The 21,273-nt window shown below is 49.8% G+C and overlaps 4 protein-coding genes across 4 annotated transcripts; 1 reads left to right on the top strand and 3 right to left on the bottom strand.

The window, feature by feature from the left end:
* Positions 1-910: 910 nt before the first annotated feature.
* On the top strand, positions 911-1,891 carry MIND_00293600 (Zn(2)-C6 fungal-type domain-containing protein; the record flags this gene model as incomplete). The annotated part of the gene is made up of 3 exons (XM_037359798.1): positions 911-1,065; positions 1,113-1,807; positions 1,860-1,891. Exons 1-3 carry the CDS (start codon positions 932-934, stop codon positions 1,889-1,891), a joined length of 861 nt encoding a protein of 286 aa, XP_037222683.1. The 5' UTR covers positions 911-931.
* Positions 1,892-8,739: 6,848 nt separating this feature from the next.
* MIND_00293500 (F-box domain-containing protein) lies at positions 8,740-10,592 on the bottom strand (the record flags this gene model as incomplete). Its single annotated transcript, XM_037359797.1, has 5 exons — positions 8,740-8,775; positions 8,826-9,324; positions 9,374-10,302; positions 10,337-10,462; positions 10,509-10,592. 5 exons carry the CDS (start codon positions 10,590-10,592, stop codon positions 8,740-8,742), a joined length of 1,674 nt encoding a protein of 557 aa, XP_037222682.1.
* A 6,223-nt stretch (positions 10,593-16,815) lies between these two features.
* Positions 16,816-18,306, bottom strand: MIND_00293400 (Chitin biosynthesis protein CHS5; the record flags this gene model as incomplete). The annotated part of the gene is made up of 5 exons (XM_037359796.1): positions 16,816-17,338; positions 17,387-17,892; positions 17,943-18,143; positions 18,194-18,207; positions 18,261-18,306. The coding sequence occupies 5 exons, from the start codon at positions 18,304-18,306 to the stop codon at positions 16,816-16,818; spliced, it is 1,290 nt and encodes a 429-aa protein (XP_037222681.1).
* Positions 18,307-19,081: 775 nt separating this feature from the next.
* On the bottom strand, positions 19,082-19,830 carry MIND_00293300 (uncharacterized protein; the record flags this gene model as incomplete). The annotated part of the gene is made up of 2 exons (XM_037359795.1): positions 19,700-19,830; positions 19,082-19,649 (listed from the first exon to the last, which is right to left on the bottom strand). The coding sequence occupies exons 1-2, from the start codon at positions 19,759-19,761 to the stop codon at positions 19,082-19,084; spliced, it is 630 nt and encodes a 209-aa protein (XP_037222680.1). The 5' UTR covers positions 19,762-19,830.
* Positions 19,831-21,273: the final 1,443 nt, after the last annotated feature.

The following is a 21,273-nucleotide window of genomic DNA, read 5'->3' as shown; positions in this document are numbered from 1 at the left end:
GCGATGCCTCGAAAACCTCCTACATTCGATGTCGTGTGGGAGATTTTATTTGGTTTTTTGGTAGTTGCTGAATTGGGGAGTGAGCTCCCCAATCAAAACGGGCACTATTTCTTCCCAGCAAGGGGGGTTCAAGATCCTTATCAGGCACATAGGGTAGGGGGAGGGGGGGCGGTCCCAGGGGGGTAAAAAAAAAACTTTTTGTATATGAAAGATTTGGGCCTTATATAGGTGTAAAGACACTGAAAATATAGTGTATACACTCCAATTTCTATAGTTCACAACTCTCATACTTATATCTATATACTTTCAGGCCCATGAGCTTGGATAGCCCACTCTGTCATAGGTCCATAGACAGGTAATTGATGAGAAGAGTTGATATGGCCTGCCATGTGTGTTTGAAGGTTCCAGGTACATACATACATACATACATACATACATACATACATACATACATATATATACATACACATATACACATACACATATATATATATATAATTTTACAAAAAAAAAGTTTCACAAAGATAAATTTTTTATCCCACTTTTTGATCACATCAGTGGTCACATGACGCGAATCGTGGGAACATATTACCCGATATGGCAGGAGGGGGAGGGGGGGGGGTCCCCCAGGGGTCGAAAAAAAACTTTCCGACCCTATATCCATGATTCAAGACTTGAACCCCCCTTGATTCGCAGTAATACTTTGGTAATACTTAGGTGGTTGAAAATAAGGCATTCTAAGAAAAGCTGTTGATTGTTACATCTAGCTGAGCTGGATACCAGAGCTTAATGTTCAATGATACTACTAGCACACGCATACTTGTACGCGGTATATAAATGTGATTTTTTTTAAAAAAAAAAAAGATCAAGTCACACTCTGAGTCAGGTCACATGAGTCATTGATCGGCAGCCACTCTTGCTTCTGCCCTTGATGGAGCTCAGCGACGCGTCGCTGGGGCCACGCCTGCCGCCTGAGCTGGAACGTGAGATCTTCGAGGCCGCAGCTGAGATGGATCCGTTATCGATCCCGCAGCTCCTGCTCGTCGCGAAACGCGTACACCTGTGGTAAGGGTTCCTTTCAACCGCAGTGCTAGCACCAACCCGCGTTGTAGGATTGAGCCGCTTGCATACCACACTGTGACCGTGGACGATTCCATGCGCTTCCTTTCGTTTCTCGACAACGCCAAGAACGGGTGGAAGCCGCCCGCGTTCTTCGCCCAGCATGTGCGGTATCTCAGGCTCTTCATCCACGAGGAGGATATCCCGGACGAGGCTATCCTCTGCGCGCTCGCGCTTTGCACCGGCATTACGCGCATCGGCGGCGCCGGCCCGGTCGTCGGCCCCGACCTCCTGCCGTTCCTAGCCAGTCTGCGCCTCGAGCGCATTGCGCTGTCTCTCACGCACGTGTTCCCGGACCTGGAGGGGGTCGACCTCGGGCTGCCGTGCTTCCAGACACTGACACACTATGACGTGTTCGACGACCTCTCCGAGCACCAGCAGGCGCTCCGCTTTGTTGGCCAGCTCGCCTTACTGCCCTGCCTGACACACGTGTCCCTCAATAACGATGTCCCGTGGCCGGCCGTCGAGGAGCTCCTGCGGACGTGTACCAATCTCCGCGTGCTGGTGCTGCAGTGGGACTCCGGGCCCGCCGAGGAGGGTATTAAGCGCGCGGCGGAGACGCCGTTCCGCAACCCGCGGTTCGTGATGACGACTTTCGAAGACATGGAGGAGACCACGTGGGCCGCGCCGAATCTGTGGACGATCGCAGAGCAGTTCATCGAGGATAAGCGGCAGGGCCGTATCGACGGTGAGTGATCACTGAGTCGCGCCTTTAAACATGAACACTGAATGTCATACAGAGGGTTGTTTTTGGATGCCACGCGCGAACTAGCCAGGGAACGGCGACGACGCTCCTGAATCCAATGCGGAAACAGAGGGGAACTCGATACCAGTGCTGTGGATGTCGGCTGCAACGTGCAGATGTTTGAGTAGATTTATGCGTCCGTTTGGATAGATTCAACTTGTAACCGCAGATTTTTTCCTTGGATTGGGTGGCGTGATTCGGCCTGGAAGACACACCGGCCGGCGCTATAGCCTGGGAGGACGTCTGTGACCCGCGTGTCGACGGGGCCCGGAGCACGTGTATGCCACTGTATGGTCGTCGTCGAATATATGTGTGGGGTATTTGCAAATTGCCATGCACCGCTCCATGATCGCCTCGAGATGTGTGCCCAGGCGGCGTACAGCAGTCGGTCATCTTGAAAAGTCGGCTGCGTGTGGGTCCTTGATGGAGCGCAAAAAAAGACCATGCCGAATTGATGAAAATGACGAGAGTGGGATTCGAACCCACGCCCCGAAAGACCAGATTGCCGAACCAACTCGACAAGGGAAGTTGCATACGCAACGGGCCTTAGTCTGGCGCCTTAGACCGCTCGGCCATCTCGCCGTTGGTTCGCAGCATTCTGATGGCCTGACGGCGGGGTGTGCCGAAGGAATCCCAGTTTGCTCCCTAGAAAAAATTGTGAAAGTCAACCACCCCTGACTGAGTTCACTGGAGTTGACAAGATTTAGTTGAGTTCCTGAACTTCGCAGCTGGAACATAGTTACAAAAGTTGTTCAGCTCTTTTATAGAGAGTGGATTAACCATAAACCTAGCTGTCTTGTAGAACAAATGGCAAAGTGTGGGGTGCGATGTGAGGAATGGGATTAACCTTGATGCAATAGATCTGTGCACAGTTCAGGAAAGCTGCCAGTGCAAGTTGGGGGACATATGCAATATTCTACCATACCCATACTGTAGTATTTTACTCAGTTCGAATGTCACGCGTCACACTGCCGATTTTATACAAATTTTTTTTGCATGTCACGCAGATTTAAGCAAAAAGACGTCCCAAAAGGGTAATTTTTGACATTTCCGGGCGCCTCCGGCGCCAACAGTTGCCTAATTAGGCAATAATTCGAATTGAAATTTTCGTATTGAATGTCACGCTAAAAATGGCATTCGAATTGAGTTAAATAGTACAGTATATGTATGGCTAACAAGAGCCGGGCTGGAAAACTTACAGCATAGGACAAAATTAAGCCCTTGGCTGAAAAAAGAGGGGCAAGGATGCCTGCCTTATGGTCGGATCAGGAGGCAGGTATAATGACATGTATGAATTGTGTGCCTTGTCTTGGCTTCAATGGTATAGACTCTGACTTGTAGCCCATCCATTCTGGCCAACTGTTAAAAAGGTTATACCAATCAACATATTATTGTAACATTACATTAATTCAATTCAGTATAATGATCTGTATGGGCATAGAATTTTTTTTTTGGTGCAAGGACTCCCTTCGCTGTCGTAAGCAGATGAGCAATAAATACATCAGTCAGGGCTAACCACGTACCGTCTTCCACCCACTTCTTCTTTGGATTCAAACACTCTAAGCTGCCTTCCTCCATGCCAGATAGGTCGACAGGGTTGTCCTTCTTCTAGTTGTCGACACACCCATTGCAGTAGGTGCAATATTGGACCGAATTGGCCTTGAGCCCGGGAAGGAAATGCTCGGAAATTGTCATCTTCAAGCCGAAGTTATGAGAGGGATGGGAAAGAAAAAAGTGGCAGGTGTCATCAGTGAGTCATCGGACCCGGCACCAATGCCGATGCCGATGCCGACGCCAAAGTAGATAAGATTAGATACATAGATATGCCGTATATAGGCCCTACAGGGGAAACATAGCTTAGCTGAGGGCCTTGATTTAGGCCCTTTAGGGCCTTTTAGGGCCCTAAAAGCCTAAGTGCAACACTGGTAAGGAGCTACCCAAAAGGTCATGCAAGAAAATTTATGCCATGATAGCTATTTGACATTTCAGCACAAAAGGGTAAAAGGTTTGTTCATATAAAAGATTTGAGCTTGATTGACCAGGGTTGGGACACTAAAAATACAGTCTATATCCTCCAATTTCTATAGCTCTCAGTACCCCACTAATTAATTACTTATTTATCTTAATTTTCAGGCCCATGAGCTTGGAAAGCCCAAGGTGTGATCAAACATTGACATTGTGTCACAAGACCATTATTAGGCAGTTAAGCCTCGCATGTGTGTTCCAAGGCTCCAAGTACTGTACTATTTAATTTAATTTGTCAGCAGCAAAGCCACGGTATGACTGAATATTTTTCATCACATAGAGACTGCGGCCCTGCAGGGCCGCTTACCCTATATGGCAGGAGGGTCTCCTATATTTATGATTCAAAGGTTAAACCCCCCCCCTCTTGTTTCAGCACCTTCACCACCAGCTGTTGACATACTGAAATATTCCGGCATCAGAGGGCTTGTGTGATGTAGTGCTACCTAAATACAAATACAATTATCATGAACAAGACCTGGCCCGTTGTCTTAGGTGCTGGTGCCGGGCCATCAATGGTCTGGGACACACAGCATGTGACAACACCTCAGAAGGGATAGAACAAGCACATGCATGACCAAGAACTACTCAACCTCACCTGCTTCACTGTACCCAACCTGGGGCTTCTATGCATCAATTCCTCTGATGAGAGAAGAGGATTGATGAATCAAGCCCTCTAGCCCGGACCTGCCCATGATGCCCCATGGCTCTGGCTCCCTTGCGTAATGACACTACATCAACAATGTGATCTCAGCATCACATCTTTGCTGCTGCTGTCCATCACAGTGATTAACACCGGTTGCCATCGCTGTCGACAATGAGCACAGGATGTTGGTAAATAATTCAAGAAAATTCAGTAGAAATTACCCACGGTAGGTACATAGTCACTAATAAGCAAGAAGTGTTTTATGTCCATTATAGCTGGGTGCTAATCCCTAAATTTGCATTGCTCCGGCATTGGCCTGTTTGGGCCCAACACTGCACAATGTTTACAATCAGGCCCCTCCACGACAGTGGTGCAGAGGACGGCACTGGTTATGTGTGCCTTCTAGCAGTCCCATTTCGAGTCGATGTAATGAGTAATTATGGATTTGTACACACTTCAGGGAAAGCTATTATTAACCTTATTCAGTGTCATATATAATAACATGGAATCATTCACATATACTGGAAGGGATATATCACAAAACAAAATAAGCCCCCTGCTGGAAAAAACAAAGCTCATAAAATATACCCCCTAGTGATCTGCTCTGGTTTGATCAGGAGGCAGACCAATTTAAAGTATATAATAGCACATGTAAATTCTGTGCCTTGGGTTGGCTGGAAAGCAGTAATACTTCCACTCTGACTTACTGCCAACATAAGTCTTGCTGAAATAAACAAGAATAAGAAGTCATACTAACATGTTATAGGTTATTAACATCACCTGTAGTTCCTACCTATCCTTTCTAATATGAAGTCATAGTATATCTGACCGTCAATTCATATTAAAAGGAAACTGCTGCAACAAATACTGCGAGAAATTCTAGATATATGACAGAGTAACTTCTTAAGTCAGTGGCTGCTACATATGCTGCAGTAAATCCCAGACATTTGGGCCTGTAGGTCTCCCAACATAGAGTATATGGAAAAAAATCAGAAAATTAATCCAGCACAAGCTGTGAAATAAAGGAATTGGTCTTTTTGTCACATTTCAGACTGCTCTAAAAGTTTGAGCTATTGCATGTCAGCCAGTTGATAGACTTCTCTAGAACATAGCTAGAGGATGCTACACCACCAACCTGTTGTGGCACTGAGCCGATGTCAGTCCCAGACATCAGCAGGATGAAGGCGCTGGTGTTGACTGGATATTATCCCACGATCATTATGCCATCGGACACAAAATGCCGGATCGATATCCTGGAGCTGTGCCTCGGACGTAGCAACCACATATTCTATTGACATCTTCCCTCGCTGTCCAGCGGATGATTGATGAGAAAGTGCCTAGGTGCCTGAATCAATCAAAATGATCGGACTATGACAGCGAAAAAATTTTGTCTGTCACAAAGTCCACACTCTTCTCTTCCCCCCATCTTTCCCCCCATCCTTCCCCTCGGCCTCACCCCATGCGCTCTGCCTCAGCGCTGTCTCTGGCACTGGAGTTAGGTTGCCTGCCATAGTATGTTGTTTCTGCCACCCCCCGCTTGCTGTCTCCCATTACTAACTATTGTTTGCAGCACTATCCTTGTTGTTGGGCAGCATTCACTGCCTGGGCCTGGTAAGCATACTCCACTCTTGGCGTTGACCTGCTCGCTGACTGAGCCATCGTCTAGGAAGTCACCTGGTTGTCAGCAGAACTAGCTGCAAAGCGCTCAGCCGCCACTGCTGGCAGTGACAATGGAAACGGGAGTCTTGGCTTGGAGGCGTCCCGGACTTGGCGGCGTCCCGAACTTGGCACTGAGCCCTTTCTCGTTTGCCAGCGGATTGCCTATACCACTCTCCGGCCCCCACCCGACTACTTTCTGGCATATAGGGTGGGAGCGGGGAGTGTGCCATCGGCTATAGAGTGTACCCTCGGCCATGAGGTGTGGTGAAGACGGCAGAGGGGTGATGTCAAGAAGATATGCTCATTCAATTTTATTTTGACATCACGCAAATCAAGTGCCAATGTCATGGCGGGTTGGTGGTGTAGGCCATTATCTGTGCAATAAGTGTAGCATAGTATTTATAACTCTTGCTTGTCTTACTTATCTGTACGTACATACCTGATATGGTAACTGACCGTAAGATTCATATCTAAGGCAATCTTGGACCAAAGCATCTCAGAATTGACAGGTATATATATCCTCGACCCTAATCTGCATTGGTCTTCCAAGTTTTAAATGCGAGAGGCTCTGACTGAGCTCGCAGTGGCTATCCCTGCGGAGTGTCTTGCCTTCCAGTTTAAGCTTAAATAGCCATGATGTGATATTTCCCCACTGGAGGCTCAATATCAAGCTTAATATGGCCTATATCTTGAAGGCTGGAGGTGTTTATATAGATCCATATAGATCCATAAAAATTGCAAGAGTTAACACAAAGTTTGCATTTTTATACTATTACATGATGCATAATCTTATCTGAAGCATCTTATTATGGGGACATATTACCAAATATGGTAGGCAGGTGTAGGGCCTGACAGTAAAATTTCTAACATATATTCAGGAACTGAAAGTTGAACCCCCCTTGACAACATGACATGCACACCTGTGCTGGCACAAATACCTTTTTTTTAAAATACCCTGTAAGGGCAACCCTGGAGACTCTGACGAAAGCCTAGCAGGGAAGGATCTAAAGAGTGAATAAAGGTAGAGGAAATACATGGAGGGACCGACCTAGCAGGGGAGGATTCAAAGAGAAGAAACTCCAAGGGTCCACCTGCTAGGGCGCCAACTATATACTGGCTGTCCGTAACTGCCGACGTAGAGCGCAGAAGGCCTGAGGGGTGTCACAGGCTCTGTCCCAAGGTGATCGTTGGGAGGGTCTTGACGGATCGGTGATTGTGCAGGCAAAGGAGGCTGAGGACGAGGGTTGGGGTGCGTTGGAGCATCCGAGGGGGCGCCGGTCAGATGCACCTTGGATGTGCTCGGACGGTCCGAAGGAGGCCGAAGCCGGGGGTTCCCCTGACAGAGAACCCGTAAACCTATGTCTTGCGGCTGTAAGGGCAACCCCGGAGGCCTGAGATCAAGGTCCTAGCAGGGGAGGATCCAAAGGCGTGAACATTGGTAAGCGAATACAAATGAAGCTGACCTAGCAGGGGAGGATCCAAAGAGAAGAAACTCTAAGGGTCCGCCTGCTAGGTAGCTGACTATATACTGCTTGTCCGTAGCTGCCACTGTCGGGCACAGAAGGCTTGGGCGGCGTCGCAGGCGAGGTCCCAGGGCGACCGTCGGGAGGGCGTTGACGGATCGGTGATTGTGCGGGCGAGATGGAGGGCCGGACCGGAGTCGGAACCGGAGTCGGACCGGAATCGGGCGCGTCTCCGGGCCGAAAGGGAGGTTCCCCTGACAGCGGCTCAGCAGTAGTATCCTCCGGTACGGTTTACCAGCCGCAACAGTTGGGCAAATGGGAACAAGATACTAACCACACTACTGTCCTATTTCGATCAAGTGTCCGCCACTTTTTCAAAATTTGGGACCAAGAAATTTTCTTTGGATTTATGGTGATTTTTGGCGGGGACTTTTTTGGCCAGTGTAACGCGTAACACGGACACTTGACCGAAATAGGACAGTATAAACTTGCGACGACTCATACCTACATCATCCCGCTCTCTGTCCTTGTTGATTCCCGGGTTCCCCTCCCAGCCAACTTTCGAATTGTCGCTTTACCCATATCACTACATTGACCCATCACATCTTCCATCACATCAAAACCAGTTCCCTCGCACCCTGCTGCTTTCTCATCGTGCTTGTTTGTCCACTTGATCCTACTTATGTATGCGCGAAGTCACCGGGTCGGGGTTGGTCTGAGTGTCCAAGGGGGCACCAGTCGGATGCGCTCGGACGGTCCGAAGGAGGTCGAAGCGGGGTTCCCCTGACATCACCCCTTCTAAAAGCCCTCCCAAGAAACGGAGAAACCAATTCCAAAATTAATTATGATTTTCTATTTATTCTTTAGTGAAACTGGCCAGCTTGTAACTGACTCCGCCTGGTGACAGTGCGCAAAATTTGGTGAGCATAAACCACTTTGTTTTAAGGATATATATTATCCTGTGAACTTGAACTTCCACTGCCATCATGATATCTGAGTATTACTATGCTATCCGGACTTTTTTTAATGAATTATTGTTAGAGTTACAGCATGAACAATCAAGTTGATTGCATGCTAGTACTCTCCTAATCAGCAATCCTGAGAAACGCTACCTCCTGCTCCTGTGCACATGTGTTACCACTAAATTCTCTTGGCCAACATTGAAACATACCTCAGAATCTGCCACGACAATCCAGCGCTCGTCCATCACCACGGTGTCGTACGTGGCCCCGTTGTCGTTGTTGACCCAGAAGAACACCCCGTCCGTGTCCGCCTCTTCGCCCTCGGCGAGCACCCGGGCCTCGTCGGGGAGGGGGCTCCGGCGCGGGCGCAGCGGCCGGCGGACCTCGCGGACCGGCAGCGCCGTGTGCAGTGCGCGGGCAAACACGCCGGCGGCTACTGTGCGCTCCTCACGTCGTCCGGCGGCGCGCACGGTCGCGATGATGGGCGGCTGGCACCACGTGCCGTCTGTGTGCAGCACGTCGCATTCGCGCTCGAGCACACTGTCGGGCTCCGCAACCGCGACGATCTCGCCGAGCGCGGCCAGCGGCGCTGCCGGATCAATCTCGGGTGCACCGCCGTGATCCGTGGACCGCGGCACATTGAAGTCGAGCATGCGCACGAGGCGGTCGGTGGTGCTGCAAGCGAGGATCCGCTCGCCATGAACATGTCTGCAGACATCAGCGCCCCATTTTCAACCCGAAGAGCCGGTCCACGCACCGCCACCAGAAGAGCGCATTCTCCTGCGACACGCGTGTCTCTGCGGGGCCCCAGTCGGCCCATTGCAGCTCCTGCTCGCGTCGGCCCGGGTCCGCCCGCCACGCGGTGACAAGCCGCGACACTGTGCGTATATGGAACACCAGCCACACCCAGCCGCCGGGGACATACTGCACCCCGAGGGACACCACGCGCCGGTCGTTTGCCTGGAAGAACGGCGCATCCGCGGGCGGGCGGGCCGTGTACGGGCCGGCCAGAATAGTTCCTTCTGCAATGTGTATGTGGTCCGTGCTCAGCGGCGGGAGGTGCAGCGTCGCAACGCATGCCGGGGCGGATACGCCAGGCTCGAGAACATCAGGGAGCATGTAGACCTTGACAGCCCCGCTGGCCGGGCCGTGGACAAGGAGAACGAGGCGTGGAGCAAGCATATAGCAGTCAAGCACCTCCATTGGCGCAAAGTCCCAGTCCAGAACGCAGTTTCCTCCGCGCCAGTCGAAGAGCAGAAGGCGCGCGCCAGTGGACAGCGCGACAACATCGTCGACAGTTGTGAGCCCCAGCTGATCCATCTCGTCCCTCGTACACGCAAACTCTATCTCTGCTGCCACCGCCTCCGGGTGGACAAGCGTGGGCTGTGCAAGCGAGCGGACGGCGAGTGTCCCCTTCTGAAAGTCGGCGTCGCTGTGGAGGACGGCGAGCAGGTCGCTCCCGGCGTCCATCGTGAAATGCCGGATGTCCTTCCCGGGCAAGTGCACCGACCCAGTCCACACCGCCGTGCTGTCGTCCGCATAAACGTACGGCACGTGCTTTAGCCCCGCGAGGGCCACGACCAGCATCCGCCCGCCCATCGCCTCGCTTTCCTGCAGCGCGAACACGCCCTGGGCCATCTCCGACGCGCGGCTCTCGTATGGCCGCTCTGTGCTGAGCAAGTGTGCCTGTGAGTACCGCAGCGCCGCCCGTGCCTCCCACCCGGGCGATGCGCTCGTGCGGCAGCAGCCCCTGTGGATTGCCCTCCAACAACCCATCCTCCCACAGCTCCAGCATGTATTGCAGCACCGGGTCTCCGTCGATGGTGTTGCGCCATATCCGGCATACCTACATACAAGTCAGCTGAGAACAAGCGAGAACTTAGACAGCGCACACTGCGAAACGCTGCCAACTGGCCTGGATGCACGTGTCGCAACGCGCGGGCGAGTATCTCGGGCGGGATGTCGTTGAAGCTCATCTCGGTGATCGTGCAAGTCAGAAAGAAAGAGTTTATGGATCGATTGATCGGATCGGATTGATCCCAGTGAGTCAGTGACTCGTACTAAGTATCACCTTCACCTTGCTTTGCAAGGTCCCCCACCCTGACAATTCCCATCACCATCAAATATGCTGTTTCCAAATAGTACCAAACAATGACATCATGATCACATCAATACTGAATAACTGCTTAAGCACCCTTTCTTCTTCTTATGCTCCAGGCAATGTTCACCGCTCAATTCTCTAAAATACCCATCCCATACCAGTGCTAAATAAATGACTGAAATTATATTCCTTTAGTACCAGTAAAGCAGAAAACCTTCTACTTATTGCAATTGGTCCAGTAAGCACCCACCACTTGATGTCCATGTTCTTTGAGCAATATTAAGTACCCAGAGTACCAAAGCAAGGTCTTTAGGCGCCGCGCAGCATGCACCCCCTAGTTGCAAGGTCCCCCACCCTGACAATTCCCATCAAAACTGCTGTTTCCAAATAGTACCAAATAAATGATGTCACCTCTTCTTGCAACACTGAGTACTACTTAAGCACCCTTCCTTCTTATGTCTATAGCAATGTCCCACTATCAATTCCGATCTGAAATACCATACCACACTAAAATAAATTATATTCCTTTCAAGGTAGAAAACCTTCTGTTGGTCCTGTGAACACCACCACTCTATATCTATGTTCATAATGTTCTACAGCGGCACTATACGAGGAGCGAGCACTATACAGCACCAAAGCAAGGTCTTTGGGTGTCGCGCAGCATGCACCCCCTAGTACACTAGTAAGGTCCTAAGACTGGTAGTTTGTCATGTCACCTAAGACTGGTAGTTTGTCATGTCACGTTACCTGTGAAAAACAAATAGATGCAAACAAGGAGTCATACAAATTTGTGTAAATGAGGAGATGAGTTCGAGCCTTGGTCTGACACATATTATTCTATCAGTTTATCAAATATAAGTAGATTGTAAAGATGGAAAGATAAGGAAAAATCTTAGTATGTAACCATAAAGATGAGCTTCTAACCTTGACCTTCCATATTCCGATCATGAGTATGTACTAAGTCTTCAATGGCTTGAGATTGGATAGACATAATGATATACACACCGGGGTTTCAGCCAAAAAATGGTCCCCTAAGCAGAAATTATATATGAGAAATACTGTAGTATCTTAATCAATTCGGCGCCCAAAAAGTGTGTGACATCGGCGCCGAATGGAAATTTTCGGCGTCCGAGGCCTCCGAGTGTGACCGCCGAAAATTTTCAGCATATTACAGCGCAGCCCGCAGGGCCGCACCAGCCAAAAATGGTTAGTTTACCGGGTGAATTCGGCGTTTGTGACCACCGAAAAAATTTCGGCGTTTTAACGGCGGTGTGACGCGTGACCGCCGAATTGATTGAAATGCTACAGTAGTGGTCCAAAACAATAGGTGACTTCCCATAAGGGAAAAGAAATTAGATGCAATTTCTGAGTGCCAATCTGTCACTTTTTTAGCTAGAAATTTATGTTTGAAGACTGTGGCTTCCTGTAAGAATAAAGAATTTAGATGTGACGAGATCATTACATCATCCAATGCAATTATAGCTCTTTTAAGTTTTGACCAATATAGTTCAGAAAAGGGGAGTGAGGCCGAGGGATTATTAGAATTGGAGACAGCATAGTTGTGTACTTGTGGCTGCTGGGATGCACTAAGTACCCATGTTGCTGGTGCAGCTCGTCATTGAGCAAGATGTCGCAGTGTGACACTCCGTGACAGTGATCGCAGTTGTCCCAAAATGGTAAGTTTTCATGATGGAGGCAAGAAAACAGTTTATTCAGGGGTCCTGACCCTCTGAATAAATCTAAGCACTTTTGAGGTTTATTAGAGAGCCAAATGGGGATTTCAGTCTGATGGGGTCCTGTGGCAAAGAGGTTTATTCATACAAAATTCATTAAATTTCCCTTACGGGAAGTCACCCAATAGCCTTTTTTGCACCTTGGTGCTGTCCCTGATTTTTGATATATATGGTCTTATATCTTGGGGCATATTTGGTGCATTTATTTGCTACAAATTGTAGCCACAAAATTGTCAGCTGATATTGACCTTAGGGATGGGCACGGATAAATCCGTGGATACCAGACCCCCCTACCCATATCCGTATCCACACAGCCATCTATTCGCAATCCGCGGATACGGATAAGGATAATCCGGCCGATCGGGCCTATCTGGCATCATATGTCGGGCTTTATCAATGCAAACTAGCTCAGTTATTCTGTTTCCAACTTTCTACATTCTGTTTGGCTGCTGGCACAGAGGTCGGCGGTTCAATTTGGACCCATGGATACTCTTTGTCACCATAAAGTCCTATCCATATCCGTATCCGTCCGGAAACAATCCGTGTATCCGTCTGGATTGGCCCAATCCGTGCCCATCCTTGACCTTGAGTTAAGTCCAAGCTGATAACTTAATATATGCCCCAATTTCTTACAAAGCAAGTCTACTTCCCTGGAGTTTTATTGGTTATCTTTCAAAGTAATTAAAACATACCTCTTTTTTGTCTACTACTTATCACAAATAAATCCTACTTTGGGGCCCATTTTTGGGCAGAAACCCCAGTGTGATAGCAATTAAATGGGTCACCAACACCTGTCACACGTGTGAATATCAGCTTCTCGCCAGCTGTCATCCAATTAGTGGTGTATATATAAGTACGTACTCTTATAAATTTCCTGGCTGATGTGATTCAGACTTCTCTGTCATGAACAAGACCTAGCCTGTCCTAGGCCATTGAGGGCTTGGGATATGCAGTACATGATGATGGGAATATGTGTCTCACAAAGGGATGGAATGAACATGTGAAAAGCACATGACTGAGCATGACATGTCAGGCCCAACGGAATTGAGAAGTAGTGCTGGGAGGTGTAAGGGCAAACCTGGAGGCCTGAGATCAAGGTCTAGCAGGGAAGGATCCAAAGTCATTGGTAAGCAAATACAAATACTGTAGTATTTTACTCAGTTCGAATGTCACGCGTCACACTGCCGATTTTATACAAATTTTTTTCGCATGTCACGCAGATTTAAGCAAAAAGACGTCCCAAAAGGGTAATTTTTGACATTTCCGGGCGCCTCCGGCGCCAACAGTTGCCTAATTAGGCAATAATTCGAATTGAAATTTTCGTATTGAATGTCACGCTAAAAATGGCATTCGAATTGAGTTAAATAGTACAGTAAAGCTGACCTAGCAGGGGATGATTCAAAGAGAAGAAACTCTAAGGGTCCACCTGCTAGATAGCTGACTATATACTGCTTGTCTGTAGCTGCTGCTGTCAAGCATAGAAGGCCTGGGCGGCGTTACAGGTAAGGTCCCAGGGCAACCATCAGGAGGGCATTGACGGATTGGTGATTGTGTGGGCAAGATGGAGGGCCGCACTGGAGTTAACACTATGGGGCTAATCTAGGTTGGAATACCACCCCCTTTAGGAGGTATTTCCCACTTCAACCTAATTTAGGTGGCTCTTAGGTGACTGGTAAAGACAACATTTCTGTAAGATTTAAATCATTTATTTTTTCAACCTAACAGATAGGTGGTTTTTGAAAAAAAAAATTATGATAAGTTACTTACAACCTAGATAGGTTGAAAATTCACCTATTTAGGTTGAATAGATTATACAAGCATAGACACCATTTTGTTGAATTTCATACCAAGTCTTTTTCTACCTACTGAGTAGGTTGTTTTCCCCATGTAGAGGTTTAGCACATTGATGCAAAAACAACCTGTTAGATCAAATTTCAACCTATCCAGAGCATAATGTCAGTGAATATTGATACACACTTTATTACAGAGCTTATCATACTGTAAGCACCAAATCTATATATTGTAGTCCCAAAGTCACTCCTCAATGACAGAGGCCTTATGTCAAGTTATAATGTTTGGTCTCAATATCAATATCAGAGCTATAGTTTTGGCTACTATCTCTTAGTCTAGTGGTTATAAAGTAGTTTAGATAAAATGCTATTGTGGCTGGTTCAAACCCCCTATATGCACATTTATTAAATATTTAAGTATAAAAATGTTAGCTGTTCTTTGAGTTCAGAATGTCTAATGTTCTCTATTAGAGCAAGTAATGGAGTACTATATGGTTGTAACTCGATACTTTCTTTTCCTTTATAATATTTGAAATCAACCTAAGTAACAACCTATTCCTCCCTATGTAGGGCTTAGGTTAGATTCGGCCGATTTAGGTAAGTTTTCCACCCTTAGTTTAGGTTGATTTCTCACCCTACAAAGCAACCTAACTAGGTTGAAATATAACCTATCCTAGGTGGGGTTACTACCTAAGATAGGTGGTTGCATAGGTTATAAAAGCACCTGCTGAGCCCCCATAGAGGTTGGAACTGGAATCGGAATCGTCTCCGAGGGGTCGAAAGGGAGGTTCCTCTGACAGGAGGTTGGGTATAGCACCTGGACTGTAAGAGATGTACAACCATCTCTGTCATGGCCAGGGACAGGGATGGCCTAGGGGAGTGCTAGAAGAGTTAGGGTATCTCATTACCCCTCAGCAGGGCCACATATATAAGATGCAATAGTTTACCCAGTAATCTATCACTCAGATTGTTTACTGTACTGCTTCTCTTTATGCAAGGATGCATTGGGCCTGATAACCTGATGTAACTTAGCAGCTAGACAGACTACAGGGACTGTCTTACCAGGCCTACACAACTTAACTCAACTCTGCCCACTTCACTCACAGGCCTAATAATTTAAGGGTACACAAGAATGGTGGGACTCTATCTATCAAAGTGGGACTCAGAGCCAGTCACCCTGATTGTCTTCAATAGCCTCTGATATACATAAGATCAATGGTGGGTCGAGGATGCCGTGTCTCGCCATGAGTGCGGCGTCAAGTACGCGCCAGGCCGGTGGAGGCACGCGGACCTCTCCGACATGATTCGAGGATAGCACCGTCAGTTCCAACTCGACAAGTGCCGGCGTTGTAGCGGGCTGCAGGACTGCGACGAGGAATTCGACGAGCCGAAGGCTGGCTTCGTCGGCTCCGGTGAATCTTGGAAATTCAAGTCGGAGATGGAGCGCGCAGAGATTCGGGAAGGGCCTGAGCAGGGTGGCCGCGGTTGGTACATAGAGGTCTGGAAGCATATGCCATCACATTCAACTCGAAGTCATCTGAAGAATTGATAGCTTACAGTAGCATACGAGGTGCAAGTTCTCCACGCGCTTTGCACTCAATGCGAGGTACACGTTGAGTTCGGCGTCGCTGTCCACGGAAGAGAGTGTGAAATCGCGCATATCCCACAAGGAGTGGGTCGCCGACGGAACGATATGAAAGAGCTTGTAGCAGTCGTAGACCTCTAGCTTCTGGAGTGCGCAGGTGCTGATAATCGAGGCAATGTTGTCGTTGTCCCTATCCCTGTCATCCTGCACAAGTTCTTCGACTTCTCTCAGATCATGTACTGCATCCAGCTTGAGCGCCAATGCCGCATTGAGCAGACGGTACAGAATTCTCCTCGTCGGGTTACCGAGAGCCAGGACTTCCAGTCGCTTCAGCACTCCGTGGCTCTCGAACACATCCAAGAGAAGATCCAGCGCGACCAACGAGTACGGGCGTGTCTGCCCGCTGAAGATTTGGACGCGACGCAGACCCGTAATGTGCAGCGCATTCAGCACTGCTTGGATTTTGCCTCTCTCCTCCGCCCATTGCTCCTGATCTGCGTTCGGCAGCTCGAGGCTGATATCCACAACGTGTTTCGCCAAGTACGGCGCGCGGTCGAATAAGGTCGCAGCGTCTCCATATGAAGGGCCTGCCGTGTCGCTTCCGCGCGCCATCATCGATAAAGTCGTAGAGCCAAGCCTCAGTCGCGCGAACAGTCGCCGTTGGCATAGCACGCGGAAGAGAGACGCGGCGAGGGCACAGGAGTGTAGCGCGTTGGGGGGGATGAGCTCTACAATGGCATCAATGAGCTCGACGGGGAGCTGTGACATTTCCAGAGGTAGATTGCAGGGAGGAAAAACAGAACGGGTGGGTTACTGTGACAATACTTTCTGCATTTAAGTCGGAACGCAGGTTGAAATAGCCGACATACGCCGGAAGGGAACACAACATCCAGGCAGCCATCACTTCTTGCCCCATAGATACGGTCTATTTCGTTCTTGAACGGATAGTATAAGCAAAACTGATAAACTTGAAGTAGTGAACGATATACATCAGTTCAATGAAATCTCCTCCGTATCCCCGAGCTCGTCTTCGCTCGCACTTCTGACTCCGGCTCCAGAGCTCTGCAACGACGTTTTACTACCCTCCTTCCCTACCGGCGGCGGTGGCGGCACCTCGGGCGTCATGCTCGACGTTGTCGGCGTGTCTGGCGGAAACTTAAACTCCCGATTCATCGTGCCCGACCGCCCATGGCTCATCCGCTTGTCCAGCTTGCTGGTCGGCGCAACAACAGCGACGTCTTCTGTATCGGAATCGGAATCCGGCTCTGTGGGTGCTGGAACGACTGGCGGAGGCGGTGTTTCTGAGATAGCTGGTGGTGGCTGGTTAACGAATGCGGATGCTTCGCGTCTCCCTTCATGGTCTCGGGCAAGAGGAGGCATCGATTGCCGGACATCGGCTCGAGGACGAGGACTGGTAGGGGAACGAGGAAGGGAGGCTTGTGACATGGATTGTGGACGGGGAGCAGGCGTAGGTGGTGTCGCACCAAGGCCGTACTGCGCAATAGACACTAATCTAAGCAGAAGAGTCAATTGAAGTCGAATTAAGATCGCAAATACGTACTTCCTTTGCGTGTGACAGGCAAATATCCAATGGGCTTGGACGACGGGAATGCTGAGTTGCATCGCTTGCTGGTACTCGGCGGTGGGCACCCCAGGTGACTGGATATCTCCCGGTTGCGCGCAAACGAAATGAGTCGTGTCAATTGAAATTTTGTCGCTCCATTTGGCCTTCATCTCCCTCAATGCCATCTTCGCATTTTCTAGCATGACCTCGTCTTTCATAGTCCCGAAACACACTGATATTCCAGATGTATCGGTCATAGTATGAGTTCTGACGCGAACGACGTTGGAAGGGAAAGTCCCAGCAGTCGTGCGAAGGATGAGCTGGAAGGTGTATTCTGTGTTAAGCTCCAGGCCGGATAGTTTTGTGGAGGTATTGGTGAGTGGGGACGGTATTGGCGCTAGGCGCTGGCCATTGCGGTAAATGTCGAGAGAACGTAGTTTGGCCGTGGCAAGCTCGAGAGAGGGCCATTCAAGAGTGATGGAGGTTTGGGTCGCATGTCGAAGCTGCGGAGGCGTTAGTGTCTATTCAGCCAGAGCAGCAGGTTATAACGCACTTGAAGCACCGGTGGATTAGGCGACCGCACCCCAAACTCCTGTAGAATGAGGTCTTGCAGCGCCCAAAATTCTGAATCCCGCCTTTTCTCCTCTGCGTGGTTCTGGTGGACCGCGATATTAACAATGGATCCAGTTGTGGCTCCCGGAGGGAGTAGGACCGAGGGAAACTCGATTAAATGAGCCCGTTCCCCAAGAAGGATCTGTGTGGTGTCGAGTTTGCGACTGTTGACACGGTGGTAGGGAGGCTTACCGCCATGCCAGCATCTGTGAGGGTGCAGTACATAAGAAGCCGGTCCATGAGCGGGTTTCAGACGGACCAAGCTTTCCAACGGTGAACGTGAAGTGGTCTTGTGAATGGTCCATCGTGGTTGTGGTCAAGCGTCAAGACGCGTCGTCACATCGTGACTCTTATCGCTTGCTTCCACGAAAACGTCGTTCGGTGCTTCCTCCAGAGGTCTCTACTGGCTACCCGGTAGTAGTAGCCGGTACAGCAGACAATCCGCATTTTCAAAATCCTCTCTCGGGTCTCTGTACTTAACGTCACTCATCACCAAAAGTTTGAAACGACTTCTGCTCGAATGCCCTGGGGAACTGAACTCGCACTCAACATTCCACTTGCGCCCCTAGTCCGAGATTGCAATTCAATGCCACGCATGACGCTCTGCTGCCTGACGCGAGTCTTGTCAACTAATCCATTCCCTTCGACGAGCGGCTTTCACCGCCAGTGTTATCTGGAAAACGTGAGCCCTGCGACTGCGCGTTTTCTCCCCATCCCGATATGAATCCATTGTCACTCATATAATGACTTGCAGGACAAGTCCAGACCGCCAGTAACGATTCAGAGGAGGGTTCAGCCAAACCGCGCGCAGAGAAATAAGTAACACCACAACTGAAAGTGGACTGTCGCCGACTGTGGTTCATGGCTGGACTTTCGAATAATTTGTGTGTCATGATTACAAGCTTGTCTCCTGTTAAACTGCGTATCTAGTTCGGGATTCCTTCCTCTTCATCCAAGACGCTCCTAAACCTGGCCAATCATCATCGAAAGGGATCGAATTATCCGGAAAATGTATACAAAATGAATGCAAATACAAGAAAGTCCGTCAAAATGAGCGACAACAGCGAAAAAAAACAAGGTCTACGAGTGGGTAAGCAGCCGCTGACGCTCTGGAGCTTCCGCGTCTGAATCAGCGGACGCCTGGGACTCCGCCGATGGGGATCGCGCGTGTATTGGGGGCGGCATAGGCACTTCTTCGTACCGCGCCAGCGACGACTCCGTTATTGTGCCCAACAGCGGTCCAGCTACCCGTGTTTCGGGTACGTGAGGGTCATTCTCAGCATAAGACGGCGGGCGCAAATAGGGTGGCGGGGGTAGCGGCATCGACACCCGCCCGGGACGGTTGTTGATGCCGAGTAACTGGTCTCGCTCTGCGACCGCGACTTCTTGCCTGACGCGCTCCAGGTCTGCATGTGCCTTCTCCGCGTCGTATGGCGCCGTGCGAAGGTAGCTCCGCAAACAGCCGAAGAGACTGAGCAATGCCGCAGCGCCAGCGATGCAGATGAGGACCAGTGTTATCGTCGCGTAACGCGCGGTGGGGACATGTGGTCGGCGGTCGTCATCATGGTGGGATGGATGAGAGAATATTGCGGCCTCGCTGGGCATCCCTGGCTTGAGATCCTCCTTGATAGGCAAGGAACGGACCAGGCTACCCACTAGTCAATCAAGAGAAGACCATCGGAGCTTTGACAGACGCACCAGCAGAGGAAGCTCAAGTTAAACACACAAAGACACAAAACTCTCGAAAAGCTCGCCCGCATAACCAAAAAATTTGAAGGAAAGAAAAAGTGGGAGGATAAAGAAGGCGCAGAGAAACGACGGACGAAAAATGGCCGTGGTTACACAGAGCCCACTATAAATATGTGCGCGACAACGGTGCGTGGGAGACGCCATCGGATGGAAGCCTAGCTTATTGCAACAGAAGGTGGTCATGTCAGATTTTGACATGCCGCCAGCGTTGCCGGGTGTTAGGCGATGGGGTGACTCCACAGGCCAAGCGATCAGGACCCCAGTGATAGGAATCAGCCGTGCCCGGCGTCCCGGTCAGCAATGCTTCCAGTCCTCCCGGTGCAGAGGCTCCTGAGCCCGAGATGATAAGCATGCCGGTGCCACAACGCAGTCCCGGTGCATGCCTATGGCCCACCGCCGCACAATCGACGCGGCTCGGGCTCATCAATTGTTGTTCTGTTTGTCCGACATTTTTTCTTGTCACATCCCAGTCGGTCCGAGTTGGGCAGAATTTTGCATGGGGATAGATCCAGAGGGCAGGTAGCTACTCATCACTGGATTCACTGCTGAAACCCTTCATGCCAGTGCCAGTGTTGAATAATAACTTACTCCAGGCCGGGCCGTTGGCCTGCGGTTCAAGTTGTTCCGGATCTGAGTATCCCTCGAGCAGAATGTGAGCCTAAGAATGAGCTCTGTCAGTACTTCAGATTGGCAATTCCACAGAGAAAACTAAACATATTTCATATGACTACCTAGTCAATACCTAGTACTTACTAGTACTAGTACTTGCAAGTTATCCTACACGTGTAGGGTCGCGTTTGAGCAAGCCCACGTGCTCATTAGTTCTGTGCCGCTTTCGCTAGCACCGCCAGCACAATGCCAGTGCAGAAGACAAAAGTCGTCTTCATTTCATCCTGCACGGCGTCGTCGGCTCTTCCGAATCGATTTGTGCCACGGCCCGCCGCCGACTGGCAGTTACACCCTCGCCACTTACAGCCCCAGACTGCAGTCGCCATTTAAGCGCCGAGTCCTTCGTGGCCTAGTTGTGTTGCCCGTGTCGTTCACAGAGATTGAGTCTGAGCTTGCCGTTGTGCGCGCGCGCCAGTTGTTCCCAGCTTTAGCGTGTCGATAAACTTTGATATCCCAAAGCTCGAGCAGCCCGTGTTGCCTGCCTAGCCGTAACGTGTCGAAAGATCCAAGTCCGAGTCATTTCCGTCAGTTTAGGCCGCAACAGCTTCGTTGCAGCAACAGCCTAGGCCATGGACTTGAGAGCAGGTCTTCGTCACTGGTGAAGTGGCGCCAAGACGAGGAACGCGCCGCGATCCGCCCAATTGCGTAGATGGCGGTCCAGATCAGCAGGGTTGTCAAAGAGACAAGTCCGCTGGGAGTGCATTGTACTCGGGAGCTCTCCGGACTCGCGCCACTGCGCGTCAGCGCTCAGCATTTGACGATGTCATCGGATCCGCCGATGCAGTACTCTTGGTTGCAATTGCCAGCGCTGCTGGCGCCAGGTTGTAGCAGATGCAGTGCCAGCTCGGGCTTAT

This window comes from Mycena indigotica (genome assembly GCF_014461135.1).
Source record: "Mycena indigotica strain 171206Taipei chromosome Unknown Mind.scaff0003, whole genome shotgun sequence".
Taxonomy (NCBI): domain Eukaryota; kingdom Fungi; phylum Basidiomycota; class Agaricomycetes; order Agaricales; family Mycenaceae; genus Mycena; species Mycena indigotica.
This window is presented reverse-complemented; position numbering and strand designations above follow the sequence as displayed.